Source organism: Pongo abelii, chromosome 6 (assembly GCF_028885655.2).
Source record: "Pongo abelii isolate AG06213 chromosome 6, NHGRI_mPonAbe1-v2.0_pri, whole genome shotgun sequence".
Lineage (NCBI taxonomy): Eukaryota > Metazoa > Chordata > Mammalia > Primates > Hominidae > Pongo > Pongo abelii.
Window position 1 is genome coordinate 147,190,028 of NC_071991.2, and position 16,037 is coordinate 147,206,064.

Below are 16,037 nucleotides of genomic sequence, written 5' to 3' on the forward strand. Positions count from 1 at the left end.
AGCCTGTTTTTTTTTGGGGTTTTTTTTGTTTTTTTTAAATAATGGGAGATGTAGATGAGAAGCCACATTTCAGGGACCACGTGCATTGTGTGCTTTTGGCTGATCAGTTGGACAAGAAGAGATGGCCTAAGGACTGGAAATTGTGCCCTCAAAGCCACCTGTATTATGTCCCTCTTGGGGAGTACCCTTGTCCCCTCAAGAGCATGGGTACCTCAGCTTGAAGACTAGTGCCTTCAATACCTGGCCCTACTTCAAGACGCAACTCGAGTGTCCACCACTCCATCAAGCCTCTTCAGTGCTCTCAGCTGGACGTAGCTGTGCTCCTCCCTGAGCTCCAGGCATTCGCCTGCTCCTCTTTGTGGCACGTACTCTTTCTCCCTCAAAACAGGCAGTATGTACACACTTTCACCTCCCCTCCACTTGCTAGATAGCAGGGAACGCCAGTGTTTCCCACCAAAAACGTCTCCCCACCCTGAACAACTTTTCAAAGAGTATTGACAACCAAGCTGCATTTATTTATAAGCAGGAATTTGTTCTCCCATTTAAAAAATTAATCGAAGACGCATACATTGTGGGAATATAGTTTATGAAAAAGGTAACATTTCAATCCAGTGGGGAAAAGTTTAAAAGGAATGGAGACAACTGGCTTCCTGCCTAGAAAGGGAAAAAAGCTACTTCACATATTTCACATCAAACTCCTGATGAACAAAAAAATTTATGTATAAATAAGAAATTCATACCTAAGTTTTACAACTTTAAGCTGAGGAACAGGCTATTTGTAACCCTATGGGATTTCAGATATTCCTTCTGGAGGATGTTTGGTTATTCGTGCCAAACATATTAAACGTGCCCAACTCTTATCAACTATAAATTTTGCAATAAATTGTTTTGAAAGGATTCTTGTAGCTTACTGTTGCCATCATTTGGCTATAAGAAACATTTAATCTGTGATTGGTTTTTAATCTTTGTAATAATTCGTGTTCATAAGAACTCCTATGAGGTGGGGAAAATCCTATAAATTGTTTTCAAATGTATTAAACATTTGTGAAGACTGAATTTATTGGTTACTGAAACTGATATGATGCTATATTTTTAGACATTTAGTTAAAATAAGCATTTAATTACTTAGACTTAACAATTTTCTTTTTGTTTTCTAGGGCAAAAAAAATTTTATTTTGTGTTTCAAATATTTTTATAGGTTTTTTTTGAGATGCTCACAAACCTAAGATCTGTGATCATAGTATTCACTAAATAAAATAGCTTGAGTAAATATTTCTACACCCGATATGAAACCCAGATTGGGAGGCTGAGGCGGGTAACGTCAGGACAAACTCCTGATGTCAGGAGTTTGAGACCAGCCTAGCCATCATGGTGAAACCTCATCTCTACTAAAAAATACAAAAATTAGCTGGGCGTGGTGGCAGGGGCCTGTGATCCCAGCTACTCGGGAGGCTGAGGCAGGAGAATCGCTTGAACCCGGGAGGCGGAGGTTGCAGTGAGCCGAGATTGCACCACTGCACTCCAGCTTGGGCGACAGAGTGAGACTCTGTCTCAAAAAAAAAAAGACTGATAAATCTGAATACATAAAAGTTAAAAACTGCTATTACACACACACACACACACGCACACAATATAAAAGTAAACCACAGGCCAGGCGTGGTGGCTCATGCCTGTAATCCTAGCGCTTTGGGAGGCCAAGGTAAGTGGATCACTGGAGGTCAGGAGTTTGAAACCAGCCTGGCCAAAATGGTGAAACTCCGTCTCTACTAAAATTACAAAAAAAGCAGCCGTGCATGGTGGTGGGCACCTGTAACCCCCAGCTACTCGGGAGGCTGAGGCAGGAGAATAGCCTGAACCCGGGAGGTGGAGGTTGCCGTGAGCTGAGATAGCGCCACTGCACTCCAGCCTGGGCAACAGAGTGAGACTCTGTATTAAAAAAAAAAAAAAAAAAAAAAGTAAACCAGAAACTGGGAAAAGTATTCACATACATACTGTTAGACAACAGCTAATATCCTTAATATTTTAAAAGCTTTTTACAAATCAATAATAAAAAGACGAATACTTCAAAAGAATAACAAAGATTATTCACAGAGTAGTAAGACATACTAGTAATCAATAAAGGTATGAAAATATGCTCAACATCACCATTATAGAAAGTCAAATAAAAACATCCAAATATTGTGTTTTTTCTACTTATTACTTTGGCAAATGAGAAAAAGATAAATAATGCCTATTACTGGTAAGAGTGTGTAGAAACAAACATTCTCATGCTTAGAAGGGTGAAGGCATGTAAATTGGCACAAGTGATTTGAAGAGATTTGCCAGGATCTATTAAATTTTTAAGTGGGTGTATCCTTTGACCCAGAAAATCCATTTCTAAATAAATTCCAGACAAGTGCATGAAGATCTATTTATAATCATCTTTACTGAAGCACTGAAACTTGTGAACACCCTAAATGCACATCAATGGGAGAGTATTTAAATAAATTATGAAATCAATACACAGAATACTACTGTCAGCTATGGAAAAGAACACGACAAATTTATATATTCTCACATGTAAAAATGTCAATGATATAGTATTGAAAAAAGAAACTTGCCAATACTTCTATATTGTCTGAATTTTTTACAATGATAATGTGTATATGTATTACTTATATAATTAAGGCTATGTGTATGTAATCACATGCACATAAAATTGGAATGAATAAACTGCTGACTCTTGAGAGAAAACTATGGGGGACTTTCACTCTCTCTGTACTTTTTCTTTGTGAAATTAAAAACCAGTATTGCCACATTAACTCTCTCTACCAGCTCAAAGTAAATAAATATTGGTTGACACTGACTTTCCAATCTTCGCATGGCTATACTTTGTTAGGTTTTTTTAATTAAAAAAAATTTTTTTTAAGTTATGCATGCACATAGGCTAGTTGAACATAGTTGAACAGTTTTTCAAAACTTCTTTTTTTTGAGATGGGGCTGCATCTTCCACCCCTTGGGTTCAAATGATTCTCCTGCCTTAGCCTCCTGAGTAGCTGGGATTACAGGCACGGGCCACCACGCCCAGTTATATATACATATTTTTTGTACTTTTAGTAGAGATGGGGTTTTACCATGTTGGCTAGGCTAGTCTCAAACTCCTGACCTCAAGTGATCCACCTGCCTTGGCCTCCCAAACTGTTGGGATTACAGGTGTGAGCCACCACACCCGGCCCAAAACTTATTTTTTAAAAGTTCTTTTCCACTCCTCTGCCCCCATTTCCTGCTCCCTGAAGCAATCACTTCAATGATTCCAGCTGACTCTTTGGTCATTTACCTCCATAACTCTAAGTAACACACTTATATTGCTACTCCTTGAGTTTTCAATTTTAAGCATCATCCATTGACTTCCAAGGGATGAAGGTCAGAACCATCTCCTCCAAACTGATCCTGCCAATACAGTTTTGTTGTAATTTTAGTTGGATCAATACTGGGTGTTTACCTCGCTAGATTATATCAATGTTATTTATAACTAAACTCTGTAGTATTCAGTGAGTGCCTCCTATGCCTGCAAACCTTCTTGCTTTCCCTAAATCTGACACTTTTTTCTTTTGCCCAGCTTACGACTAATTATCATGAACTTAGCCCCAAACTCCCCCAATCTTACCTTGCTGTGTAACTCTCCTTTCCAAACATTCAAATATATTGGGTATTTATCTATTTCATCTACTTGAAGACAAATTTCTGGGACCTGTGGAGATGCCCCACTTGACTGGCTGCCTCTAGGTGCACAGCTGACCTCTCGGAATGCCCCTGTGCCGTGCACCTGGAGTGCCTCTACCTCTGTCTCAAGTTGGGGTTTGTAATGCCTCCTTCTTGGTTTACTTCCTCATTTTGGCAAAGCGCCTGCCCCAGTTTGATAAAGGATTTGTGGAGACTTGAATATCTCAAAATGTCTCAGTTTCACTCATATTTAATCGAAATAGTCTGGCTAGATATTGAATTATAAGTTGGAAAATATTTTCCTTTGGAATTGGAAAGGCACTGCTCTACTGTCTTCTAGCTCCCAATGTGGTTACCAATGTCTGAGGCCATTCTAATTCTTGTTTCTTCACATGACTCTGTTTCTCTTCCCTGGAAGTTCATAGGATTTCCTTTGTTCTCAGTTGCTCTGAAATTCCGTGCTGAAAGTGTAGGTCTATTTTCTTCCAGTGCTCTGGGCAGCTGGCTCTTTCGATCTAGAAAATTATGGCTTTAATTGGCAGGACTTTTTCTTGAATTATTTTGTTGATAATTCCCACCTGTTTCTGCTACTCTTTTTTTCTGGATATTCCTATTATCTGATGTTGGACTTCCATCCTTCAGTTTTCTTATTCTTTCCCTATTCCCTTCCATCCTTTATTTTTATTTTTTTTCCCTATTTTCTTTTCTTTTAGCTTTATTTTCTGGGATGTGTGCTTATCCTCCAACACTGCTCCTGAGTCTCTAATTTGTACTATTACATTTTTTATTTCCAAGAGTTCCTTTCTATTCTTTTTTAAAAAAACAAGCATTACACTTCTGTGTCATGAATGCATTCACTTATTTGATCTACGGATTTTACATGTAAGTATTCATATATACATTTTTCCTCTCTGCATGGTCTCTGTTCCTCTAAATATATTTTTTCTGATTTCTTTACTTGTCTCTGTACACCACAGACTTTTCCCAAATGTCTTCTGGTTCTTGGTTGTCCATGGAGACTTAAAAGGGGACACTCAAGAGAACAGGGAGTTGAGTGCATTTGGGTGGGGCTTGCTAACTATGGGACTCTGTTTGGCCCATAGGGTGCTTTGGCCAAGTCATTTGACTCAGAAACCTCTTGGGCTGGTCCCAAAAGTCTCCAGATAAGGCTCTTCCAATATCCTGCCCAATGGGTTTAATTCTGGGTGTTGGCAACATTTTGGGAGTCGAGTTAGAGAAGAAGGCTGGAGATCTCAATATCTGCACGTCAAGTCTCCTTCTTCCCCTGTTTTCAATATGGTGCCCCACCCTCAACTGTGCCTGGTGCCCATGTCCAGACAGCCTCCTTTGCACCCTCTCCAGAGAATAAGCCTGTCACATATCAGGACTAGGGAGAGGCAGATGCCTGCAGTAGGGACTGAGGGATGCAATGAGAGCTGAGGGGAGCATTAAGCAGTCTCTTTAAAAGATGTTCAGCCAGCTGTCTGTGTTTAGCCTCACTTCATTCCTACTTCCAGGGATCCCTAGAGTCTCTGGTACTATTAACTCTTGAGCCCCAAGCAGGTGTGGGGGTGCAAATTGGGTTTCTTCTCAGTTTTCCCCAGTACCAATTTCAGATTCAGCTCACCACATCTATCCACCCGCTTCAGGGCTGAAAAACTTCATTGCTGTTTCTCCTTTCTTTTTAAAAGTTTTTTCACTCTTGTTTTAGAAGGATTTGGGAGGCCGGGTGTGGTGGCCTGTAATCCAAGCACTTTGGGAGGCCGAGGCGGGCGATTACCTGAGGTCGGGAGTTCGAGACCAGCCTGACCAACATGGATAAACCCCATCTCTACTAAAATACAAAATTAGCCAGGTGTGGTGGCACATGCCTGAAATCCCAGCTACTGGGGAGGCTGAGGCGGGAGAATCACTTGTATCCTGGAGGCGGAGGTTGCAGTGAGCCAAGATCACACCATTGCACTCCGGCCTGGGCAACAAGAGCGAAACTCCATCTCAAAAAAAAAAAGGAAGGATTTGGGAAGGTGGGAATAAATACATGTTCAATCTGCCCTGCTCAACTCAATCTTTCATTGTGTACTGTTTTAAAAAATATATTTTTACTGAATAAGAAGTAATATATGCTCACATCAGAACATTTTAAAAAACATAGAGAAATATGGCTTTGGTATGTTTCCATCCAGTTTTTTTAAATCTACTTTTGCTTACATCACTGACCTCACTATAGTTACATTTCCCACTTCTACATCCTTAATCCTCCTATCAACTGGATCATTCCCATCAACATTTCAAACAGGCTTTAGCGATCCCCATCTTAGGCAAACAAGAATCCTCCCAACTGTCCCATATTTCCACTCCCCCACAGCTACACTTCTTGAAATGACTGTCAGCACCTGCCATCTCTCTACTTCCTCGCCTCCCACCTGCTCCTCACCCACTGACTACCAGGCTGCCACCTCCACTAAGGTACCAATGTTTGTCTTCCTAAGGTCACTGATGATTTTTAGCTTGCAATCCAATGGACACTTTTTAGTCTTCCTGTTCCTAAACCACACAGCAGCATACAACATGGTTGGGCATACTCTCTCCTTCTGGAAACATTCTTCTCTAGAAATACCCAACAAGGCACTATCCTAATTTTCCTGCTACCTTTCTGGCCACTCTTTCTGTTTCCTTTGATTCCTCTGGCTCCTTCTTTTTCCAAATCCTACAACAGTGGTTTTCAACCCTGGCTGCAGATGAAAATCACCTTGGAAGCTAAAAAATACTAACATCTGGGCCCCATCATGAACAACATATTCCCAATCCCCGAATCTGCCCCAAAAGCCAGGATTCTGCAGGGCATGGCTTGTGTTCTCCTCTCTTCCCCCTCTACAGACTGAGCAACCTAATCTAACTCTGCTGCCAACACCCAAATGTCCAAATGTGCCAAGGCCAGATGTCTCTAGCTCAGACCTCTGTTCTGAACTCCAGATTCCTTTATTCAGCTGCTTTCTCAACACCTGCTCTTTGATGTCTCACAGGGATCTCAAACCTAACGTGTTCAAAACGGAATTCTCAGTGTTTCTCCAAATCTGAACTTTACATTACCCTCCCTCTACTCTTACTTAAGCCAGAGGCCTGGGGGCCATCCTTAGCACCTCCCCAGCCCTCCTATTCAACACCCACCAATCCCTAAGTCCTTCCTAGTCCACTGCCAGAATATATCTTGACAACAGCCACTTCTCTCTTGGGGTGATGCCAAGGTTTCCTACCTGGAAGACAGAAAGAACCTCCAAGTAGTCTCCTAGCTTCCAGACCAACCCCCCTCCAGTGAGTTCTCTACGGAGCAACCAGAGCCCTACTTAGTCTTCAGGTTTCCACTAGAAATTCCACACCCTCGAAGAGGCCTTTCTGACTTCCCAAATTCAAGGGCACCTTCCCTGTCGTGTGTCTCGCAGTCCTGGATGCTCTGCGTCTCAGCTTTGTCACAGCTGGTGCCCGTGCTTTCATCTGTGGGGGGTGTTTTGGTTGTTAATGTCAGTCGCTCCACAGGAGTTAAGTCTGAGGGCAAGGGCCTCAGGGTTAATATAGTTCTTGACACAGTACCTGCTACCAAAGAGATCTGATGAACTAAATAAACATACGAGTGAAACTTATGGTTTCAAAACTCTTCATAAATGTGATTTTAGTGTGTAATAGTCTATCACACTGTGATTTGTATTTGTACATCTTAATCTATATTTTGGATTCTTTTTCCTGCTAGACTCTCAGGAAGTAAATTATTAGGTCAAATGTAAGAACATTTAAAATATTTAAAATATACTTAAAAATAAGCTAGGTACAGTGGTTCATGCCTTTAATCCCAACTCTTTGGGAGGCTGAGGCAAGTGGATCACTTGAGATTAGGAGTTCAGGAGCAGCCTGACCAACATGGTGAAACCTCGTCTCTACTAAAAAAAAGTACAAAAATTAGCTGGGGATGGTGGCGCACACCTGTAATCCCAGCTACTCAGGAGGCTGAGGCAGGAGAATTGCTTGAACCAGGAGGTGGGAGGTTGCAGTGAGCAGAGATCACGCCACTGCACTCCAGCCTGGGCAACAAAGTAAGGCTCCATCTCAAAAACAAAACTATATATATATATAGTAAAGAATACATATATATTTTAAGACTAGAAAGCATCAAATTGCTTTCTCGAGAGACTGAAATGATGAACCCTGAGTGGCAATGTCTGAGCACACAGATTTCAGCCATGCCTTCTGGTTCGCTTTACTCTTTGCCAATTTGCTAGGTGAAGATGGTGCCTGGCTTCCCCGGCCTCCATGGCCACTCTTCCAGGGCCGTGAACGAATGGGAGCCCCTGTTCTGAGTATTTGGAGGGCTGACATCTGAATCATCTTTGGATCTCTTTGCCCTTGCGAAGCCAACCATTAAATGATAGTTTATTGAATGAATGTACTTAGCCAATTCATAAAATTGTCATGTTTGGTATATTTGGAATTATGAGAAGTCTCAATTTTCTGGACTTTTCCCCCTTTGTCTCATACTTTTGGTCTAGCCCATGGCTGGATTTGCTGCCATTCTGCAAAAGGAGAAGGCGCTTGGATGGACAGGTTACCACTCGAGTGCTACGGCTCTGATACCTGCAGTTTTGCAGAACCAGCCTGCAATGGCGAGGCCGGGGCCTTTGGTTTAGCACAGAGGTGCAAGTGTGCGGCCCACTCTGTGGGGCAGCGGTACCTATGTCCTCCCCTGTCCTCCCACTGCAGACTCCCAGGGCCTGGAGATGGTGACTGGAACAAATGACACATTTCAGCCACACAAGGAGGCCTCTGTGAGGCCGCTTCTTCCAGCAGAAGCTCCTGTGGATGTGCATGTGTCAGAACAAACCCAGCCCAGGGCCGAATGGATTTGGGTTATTTGCTTTTCAATTCCGGCCCCATTCTGTGGGAGGCCATCTGTGATGAGGCAGGGAAAAGCAGACAGAGAAAGGGGATCCATGCTCTTGCATCCAGTCCTTCCAAGAAAATTCTATGAGAGCAGCACCTGAACCGCAAGGCCCCGTTGGGACAGCAGACTGTATTTTAGGATTTTTACCACAAATCATCTCTCCTGACTTCTCATTCTCTGCCTCCCAACACTTCTTTCTCACTTCTTCCACCTAGAATCTCTCTGTTTCTACTTGACCTTTGCTTTTGGATGTGGCCACTCAAACCTTTAAGGTACAGACTGATTTTCCTCAACCAAAAGTTCACCCTGCCATGTGCCACACTCACCAATCCCTCATCCTCATCGACTTTTAAATTCCTCTTTTCTGTCCGCCAGAATGAACTCAGGATTAGCCCCTCCCCTCGAGTTAAATTTTAGGCAAGTCCATAGAAAGTGATACCGCTGGATTTATCTGGGACATGCCAGCACTTGTATTTTTACAGGATTCTGTCTCTCCCGGAAGTCACCTTCCCACTCAGTACATGGGGCCAACATTACTCCCATGTTCCTAGAACATCTGCTTGGAGCCAGTTGATAGGTCCCCAAATCAACAACATTAGTTCCTAACAAGACCTGGCTGTTGGCCGCAAACAGAGTTCTCCAGGTGGATCATCCTTTTTCAGCAGACATAATCGCCAGTAACACTCAGCTATGTTCACACACCACACCTGCCCACGAAGGACAAGGATCAGCTTCTGCTGATGACCATCGAGGTAAGTGATGCAAGTCCAAGGGCAGTTCCAAAGCAGGGGCTTCAGAGAGCAACCACGCACCACAAAAGCACCCGCAGTGTGAGTGTGTGAGCCATTGACCCAGCTGCTGTGAATAGGGCGACCTCCAGGCACACCAACAGCGGCTGGTGTTTATTGAGCCACTGCTACGTGCCAATCACTGTGCCAGGCCCTACGGTTAGATATTAGTGCCAGTTCTATTTTATAGATGAGGAAACTGAGACTCTAAAAAGATCAAGCAACTGAAATCCCACCACCAGTAAGCAGAAAAACTGTACTCAGATATAGGCAGCCTCACACCAGAGTGTGCATGTAAGCCACACAGCCTCTGGTCAGTCTCGCTGGGTGCATATCTGCTGACTCCACCTACATGCTGTCCTGCTGAAGCTGTGCATGTAGGATGTTCCTGGTAAACTCCATGCCTGCCCCTTATCCCTCCACTGACCACCTGCAGGACTCAGGGATGTGGCCCTTTTCTTGGAAGTTCCAGGAATTTTAAGCACTAATGACTGCTTGACAAGGGACTGCCTTTCTTTGAGTTTCTTGCTTTATTTCCTACAGAGAGTGAGGTGACACATGGTCATGTCAAAAAATTCCTGAGACAGTGAACCCAACGGCATTCCCATTAATCAACAAGTTGGGCCACTGGTGATCACGGCACTCCAAAGCAGGTCCTGGCACCTGCGGGCCTCCTTCCTGCTAACATATCCTGGCAGGGCCTACCTTGGATTGTGCTGCCTCATGCTGGGGCTTCCTGAGTACTGAAAGATCTAGAATGCAGAGCTGCAGATCACCTTTAGCCACTCACCAGCACTGGGATCTGTCGGCGTTTCGCCCTCCTCAGAGTCTTCCTGCTCCTGCATGGTGGGCCGCTCCCCGCGCTCCATCTGTGACATGAGGTCTGGTTTGGAAATTGCATAGTCTGGGCAGAAGAAAGGGAAAAAAATATGCTCTGGGATGAGGTTGCACTGGATGTTGTTAAGGTATCATCTGTGGGCATGTGATTCCAGGAGCAGCTCCTCGACTGGAGACCATAACAGAAAACCGCCAAGCCTCCCCCCCTTTTCCCAAGAGCCCACTGTGGGTGTGGGGGTGTGGGGGTGTGGGGGTGTGGGTGTGTGGGGGTGTGTGGGTGTGTGTGTGTGCGTGGCGGCGGGGGGTAGAGGGATCATGTTGCTCAGAGGTGGTCAAAACCTGCCCAGGTTTTCATGACAAAGGCAGAAGATATTTGAAATTTTGTAAAGTAAAAAACTAATCCTGGCCGGGTGCAGTGGCTCACACCTGTAATCCCAGCACATTGGGAGACTGAGGCAGATGCATCACCTGAGGTCAGGAGTTTGGGACCAGCCTGGTCAACATGGTGAAACCCCGTCTCTACTAAAAATACAAAAAATTAGCCAGGCATGGTAGCGGATACCTGTAATCCCAGCTACTCGGGAGGCTGAGGCAGGAGAATCACTTGAACCTGGGAGGCAGAGGTTGCAGTGAGCCGAGATCGCACACTGCACTCCAGCCTGGGCAACAAGAGTGAAACTCTGTCTCAAAAAAAGGAAAAAACAAACTAATCCTGATAAAAATCTAAAAGCCATAAAATATTGATAGATTTTCTTACATAAAATGAGTTTGCAGTTCTTTGGAAATAAAGTTAAAAGATGAAGAAACTTGGAGGAAATATTATACATATATATACATGTTTGACATATGGCAAAGGGTTAATATCCATAGTTATACATAAAGAACTTCTATAACTAGTAAAATTGAAAAGCTATAAATAGGTAATTCATAGAAGAAATATGAGTGGCCAATAAATATATAAAAAGATGCACAAGTTCACCAGGCGCAGTGGCTCACACCTGTAATCCCAGCACTTTGGGAGGCCGAGGCGGGTGGATCACAAGGTCAGGAGATCAAGACCATCCTGGCTAACATGGTGAAACCCCCGTCTCTATTAAAAATACAAAAAATTAGCTGGGCGCGGTGGCGGGCACCTGTAGTCCCAGCTACTCGGGAGGCTGAGGCAGGAGAATAGTGTGAACCCAGGAGGCGCAGCTTGCAGTGAGCCGAGATCGCGCCACTCCACTCTAGCCTGGGCGACAGAGCGAGACTCCATCTCAAAAAAAAAAAAAAAAAAAAAGATGCACAAGTTCACCGATCATCAAAGAATACATATTTAAATAAATGAGGTAGGCTGGGCACGTGGCTCATGCCTGTAATCCCAGCACTTTGGGAGGCTGAGGCGGCCGGATCATGAGGTCAGGAGATCAAGACCATCCTGGCTGACACGGCGAAACCCCATCTCTACTAAAAATACAAAAAAAAAATCAGCCAGGAGCAGTGGAAGGTGCCTGTAGTCCCAGCTACTCAGGAGGCTGAGGTAGGAGAATGGCGTGAACCCGGGAGGCAGAGCTTGCAGTGAGCCCAGATCGTGCCACCACACTCCAGCCTGGGCAACAGAGCGAGACTCCGTCTCAAAAAAAAAAAAAGTAAATAAATAAATAAATAAATAAATAAGGTATCATTTTTTCACCTATAAAAAAGGCTAATATTTAAAATAGAAGAACATCAGCTCAGGCCAGGGTATGAAGTGGCATTTTCACACATCCTTGCAGAAATATCAACTGGCTCAGCTTTCTGGAGGGCACCAGGCAGTAGCCATAAAACTGTAAATGTGCATCCTGTTTATTTGGCAATCCCACTTCTTAGTATCTGTCCTACTGTAACACACAGAAGTGCACAAATACACAGAGATGTTTATCATAACACTTTGTAACAGTGAGAAAAACAGAATCAACCTACTGTTTAGCAACAGCAGAAAGGTCAAAAGCCCTAATGGTTCACGTAGAACACTGCACTGTCTTTCCAAGGAGGCCTATGTGTGCTGACATGGAACACTCTCTACACCCCCACATTAGGTAAAATAGGCAAACAGGCCCCTCTGTGCAAACCCCAAACTGCATGTGGGTCAGTGCATGTGTCATGCTTATATCTGCACATGCAAAAAAAGACGAGAGAGAACACAGGCCACAGTGTTCATGGTGGTTACCTCTGGGGAGTGGTACTGGTGAATGGGTGGTGGTTGCTCTTAATTACATAAATCATTTAAATTGTTGAATTTTCACAATTAAAAAACACAATTAAAAAAAGAAAAAAGAATTTTAAAAGGAAGGGAATGTATCCTATGGAAAGGTATGTATAAAATTATCAATTCTAGCTGGAATCAAAGTTTCTATGTGACAACACATTTAAATGTTTAAGATAACGTTTTTTTGTATATACCCACAAAGTTCTCCATATCAGAGAAACAAATATATATATACACACACATATACATATCTAAGTAAAGTATATTTTTCCAGGTTTTCATCCTTAAATATTCTTAATTAAAATCACAAGAATCTACAGACTTCGGGGTAAGACAGATCTCCATGAAACAAGCATTTAACCTCCCTGATCACAGCCTCAGTGTTCAGGCACCTGAATCATCAAACAGGAGTGTGAACACCTGTCTTAGCCTCCCCAACATCTTGGCTGTGCGGGTCCAAGGAGATGATGCTTGTACAGCACCTCAAATGTGGCTAGTACACAGGAGACACTCAGCACACTTTTCTTTCATTCTTTTTTCCTTCCTTAATAATAGTTTGCTGGACAAACTAATTTATTTAAAAAGGGGTCCCCATGGGGAAAAATATGATGACGGGGAGACCACTGATGTCTAGGTCTTTCTCCTCCTCCTTGCCCCAGCAGCTTCTCCGAGAGTGGGGTCTCAATTTACAAGCCATTCTGGCCTGGGCCACTCTGATGTGTGTGGGTATATGAGGGCGTTTGCTGTAATTTGTTGTGATCTCTAAAATTCTGTTCTCCTTGCTTGCGACTATTGGCTCTGCTGGGGTTCAGAACTCCCTAAGTTTATGAATGCACCTTGAGCTGGTGTCCAGGCAGCCCCCAGCGAGCGAAGGCTTCTCCTTACCCATGGAAACCAGGGACTCGTAGTTGCCCCGCATCACGTTCTTGTAGAGCTCCTTCTGCCACTCAGACAGGTTTCCCCACTCCTGCTCTGAGAAGTGCACAGCAACATCATCAAATGTGACAGGGACCTGAAACCACACAACAACTCGGCTCAGAACCGCTGGAAGGCAGTGACAGGCCCACAGCTGGCCAATCCCAAGGCCCAAACTCCTGGCTCTGGGCCTTCACCTAGGACTTTTCTAGAAGTCTGGCCACTGTCCTGGCCCCAGAGAGTGAGGGACCTGTCTTGTCAGATCCTTTTCCTCCCCTTCAGGATATAATTCTTGCAGCTCTAAAGCATGGTCTGTGGACCAGCAGCAATGGTGCTACCAGGAAACTTGCTAGAAATTCGGACTCTCAGACCCCACCTCAGACCTACTAAATAGCTTCTGCATTCAGTAAGATCCCGGGGAGATCCATGTGCACAGTAACATTTGAGACATGCCGGGCTAGAGAACAGAGTCTGTTTTCTCCCTACATATGGCTGTGAAAGGGGGGCAGCAGCACTGAAGAGAAAGCAAGCCAGTCCACACTCAAGCTCTTTCACAACCTTCTGGAAACCTAACTTCTCTAGCTGTTGAAAGGAAACCTCTTGAAATCAGTTTTCCTGGCACTTAACATGGCTTATAAGTGAACTCATAAAAATGTGGAGCAGGACAGATCCTTGTGAGGGTTAACCCAAGCTCCTTCCTCTGCGGCAATTGTGAAGCTAACGCACCCTCAGTGACTGATGGTAAAGCCTCTCCACGGCTCTCATCGGCCTTCACTTTGCCTTCATAGTCTCTCACACCATGGACAGCTCTGCTGAACACCCTTCCAAACTAACAACCCCCGATCCCAGGGGCATTTCTGTACTAGCCTATACTCTCATCAACAGGACAAATAATTTGATTTTGGCACGTCCTAGCAACTGGGATCACTATATTTTTTCCTTTCTCAATCACCCCTTTCTTTCATATTACACTACATTCCTAAACCACACTCCAATTCAGATCACTTCCTTGGGAAGCCCCTGTTGGGATGTGCTTACCTTGGGAACTTCTCCATTGCTGCCGGGTGGCAGCCGCAGGATCCAGAAATTTCTGTTTTTCAGCAGGTTCTCCATGTTCTCCAGCCGCCTCTGCAGCAGCCCATACTCCTGCAGCAGGGTCCCCAGCACGACCCACTTGCTCTCCAGATGGTTCGCGAACTCCACGGCTGTCTTCTCGCAGTCGGCTATCTTCTTTTCATTTGTCCCCGTCCTGCCTTCCAGGGTCAGTAGCCTCATGGCCTGGGCCTCCAACTTCCTCTCCACTGCTTGGACGGCAGCCCACACAGCCAAGCGGGTGATCTCTGCCGTGGGGAGCGGCTGTTCCTTCTGGACTGCAGAAGAGATCTGGAAAGGGGTGTCCTTTTGGGAAACCGGGCTCTGGAGCAGGGGGTCCATGTCAGTCTCGGGAACTGTTGGGGAAAGGGTCAGGGGGTCTTTCTCAGGAGCTTCAGGGGAGTGAACGGGGGCTTCCTGGTGGTGGGGGGAGTGGGAGAGAAGGGAGACTTCTTGGTCAGCAGCAGCTGGGGGTGGATACCGGGTCCCTTCCTGGGAAGCCAGGGGGCCGTGGAGAGGAGTCTCTTGTTCCGAAGCGGCAGAACACAGGAGTGAGGGTCCCTTCTGGAGCACATGTGGCATCCGGCCAGAAGTCTCTTGCTTGGGAGCACTGGAAGTTTGCGGCAGGGAGCCTTGACGGGGAATGGTGGGAGACAAAGAGGGAATTTCTTTGGGAGGAAGAACGCGGGATTGGAACAGAGTTTCTCGGGGGAGTCCAGCAGGGGCCTGACGTAAGGTTTCTTCTTGTGGAACACTGGGGAACGACAGAGGTGATGAGCGTTGGTTCTCCATGTCCAGCTGCTGAACCTGTGTTCATGGAAGAAAGGAAAAGAGGATTGAAGGCCACAGTCTCCAGCTAGCAAAATAAATCCCAAAGACAAGTATACACATAAAAAGTGCTTCCGTTTGGTAGCAATAATACGTGCCCCTCATATGTGAATCTCTTCTAGAGACCACAGCACCAATTTAGATATCAATTATAACATTATTACGAACTGCAAATGAAAGATGATTATGCCACCTTTTGTTTCTTACAGAGCCATCTCCTTTTTCACAACATACATTGCACGGGTACCTTACGAACGGCAGTGTGGGAGAGGGGAAGGGTGCTGGACTCCTGTTAGAGCTTTTGGCCCTGTCTACACCTATTGCCACCTGTGTCACTCTGGATCGGTCGTTTGACCTCTCTGTTCTTAGTGTCCTCATCCATAAAACGAGGATAATAATATCTGACACACACACTACCTCCCTGAGTTGTTGGAGCACTGAACATAAAACTTTGAGAAACAAAAGAGCAGAATTTTGTAAAAGCCAAGCACTTACTATCCCATATCTCCCAGCAGGGGTGGGGGCCTCACCAGCAGGGGCCAGAACTGTTAATGTTCTCAACTGGAAGGTGGACTTGGCATCCAGCCACCACCACTTCTACCAGCATTAGGCCTTTGTGGTGGCCCTGGGTTCCTTCCTTCCCTTGGTCCAAAAGTGAGGACATGACACTATCTGAAGTTTCCCAGACTCTTACTCTTTGATAACAGTTGCACTGCAG

General features: G+C 44.8%; 1 protein-coding gene across 2 annotated transcripts in view; it reads right to left on the reverse strand.

The window, feature by feature from the left end:
* ZNF777 (zinc finger protein 777) overlaps nt 1-16,037 on the reverse strand; it is a 29,964-nt gene that overhangs the window by 9,788 nt on the left and 4,139 nt on the right. For both annotated transcript variants that reach the window (XM_024250362.3, XM_024250360.3), the window contains exons 2-4: nt 14,438-15,298; nt 13,370-13,496; nt 10,211-10,324 (exon numbers count right to left, since the gene is read on the reverse strand). In XM_024250362.3, coding sequence (XP_024106130.1) covers nt 10,211-10,324; nt 13,370-13,496; nt 14,438-15,283 — 1,087 coding nt within the window. In that variant the 5' untranslated portion in view covers nt 15,284-15,298. The remainder of the gene's footprint in view (nt 1-10,210; nt 10,325-13,369; nt 13,497-14,437; nt 15,299-16,037) is intronic.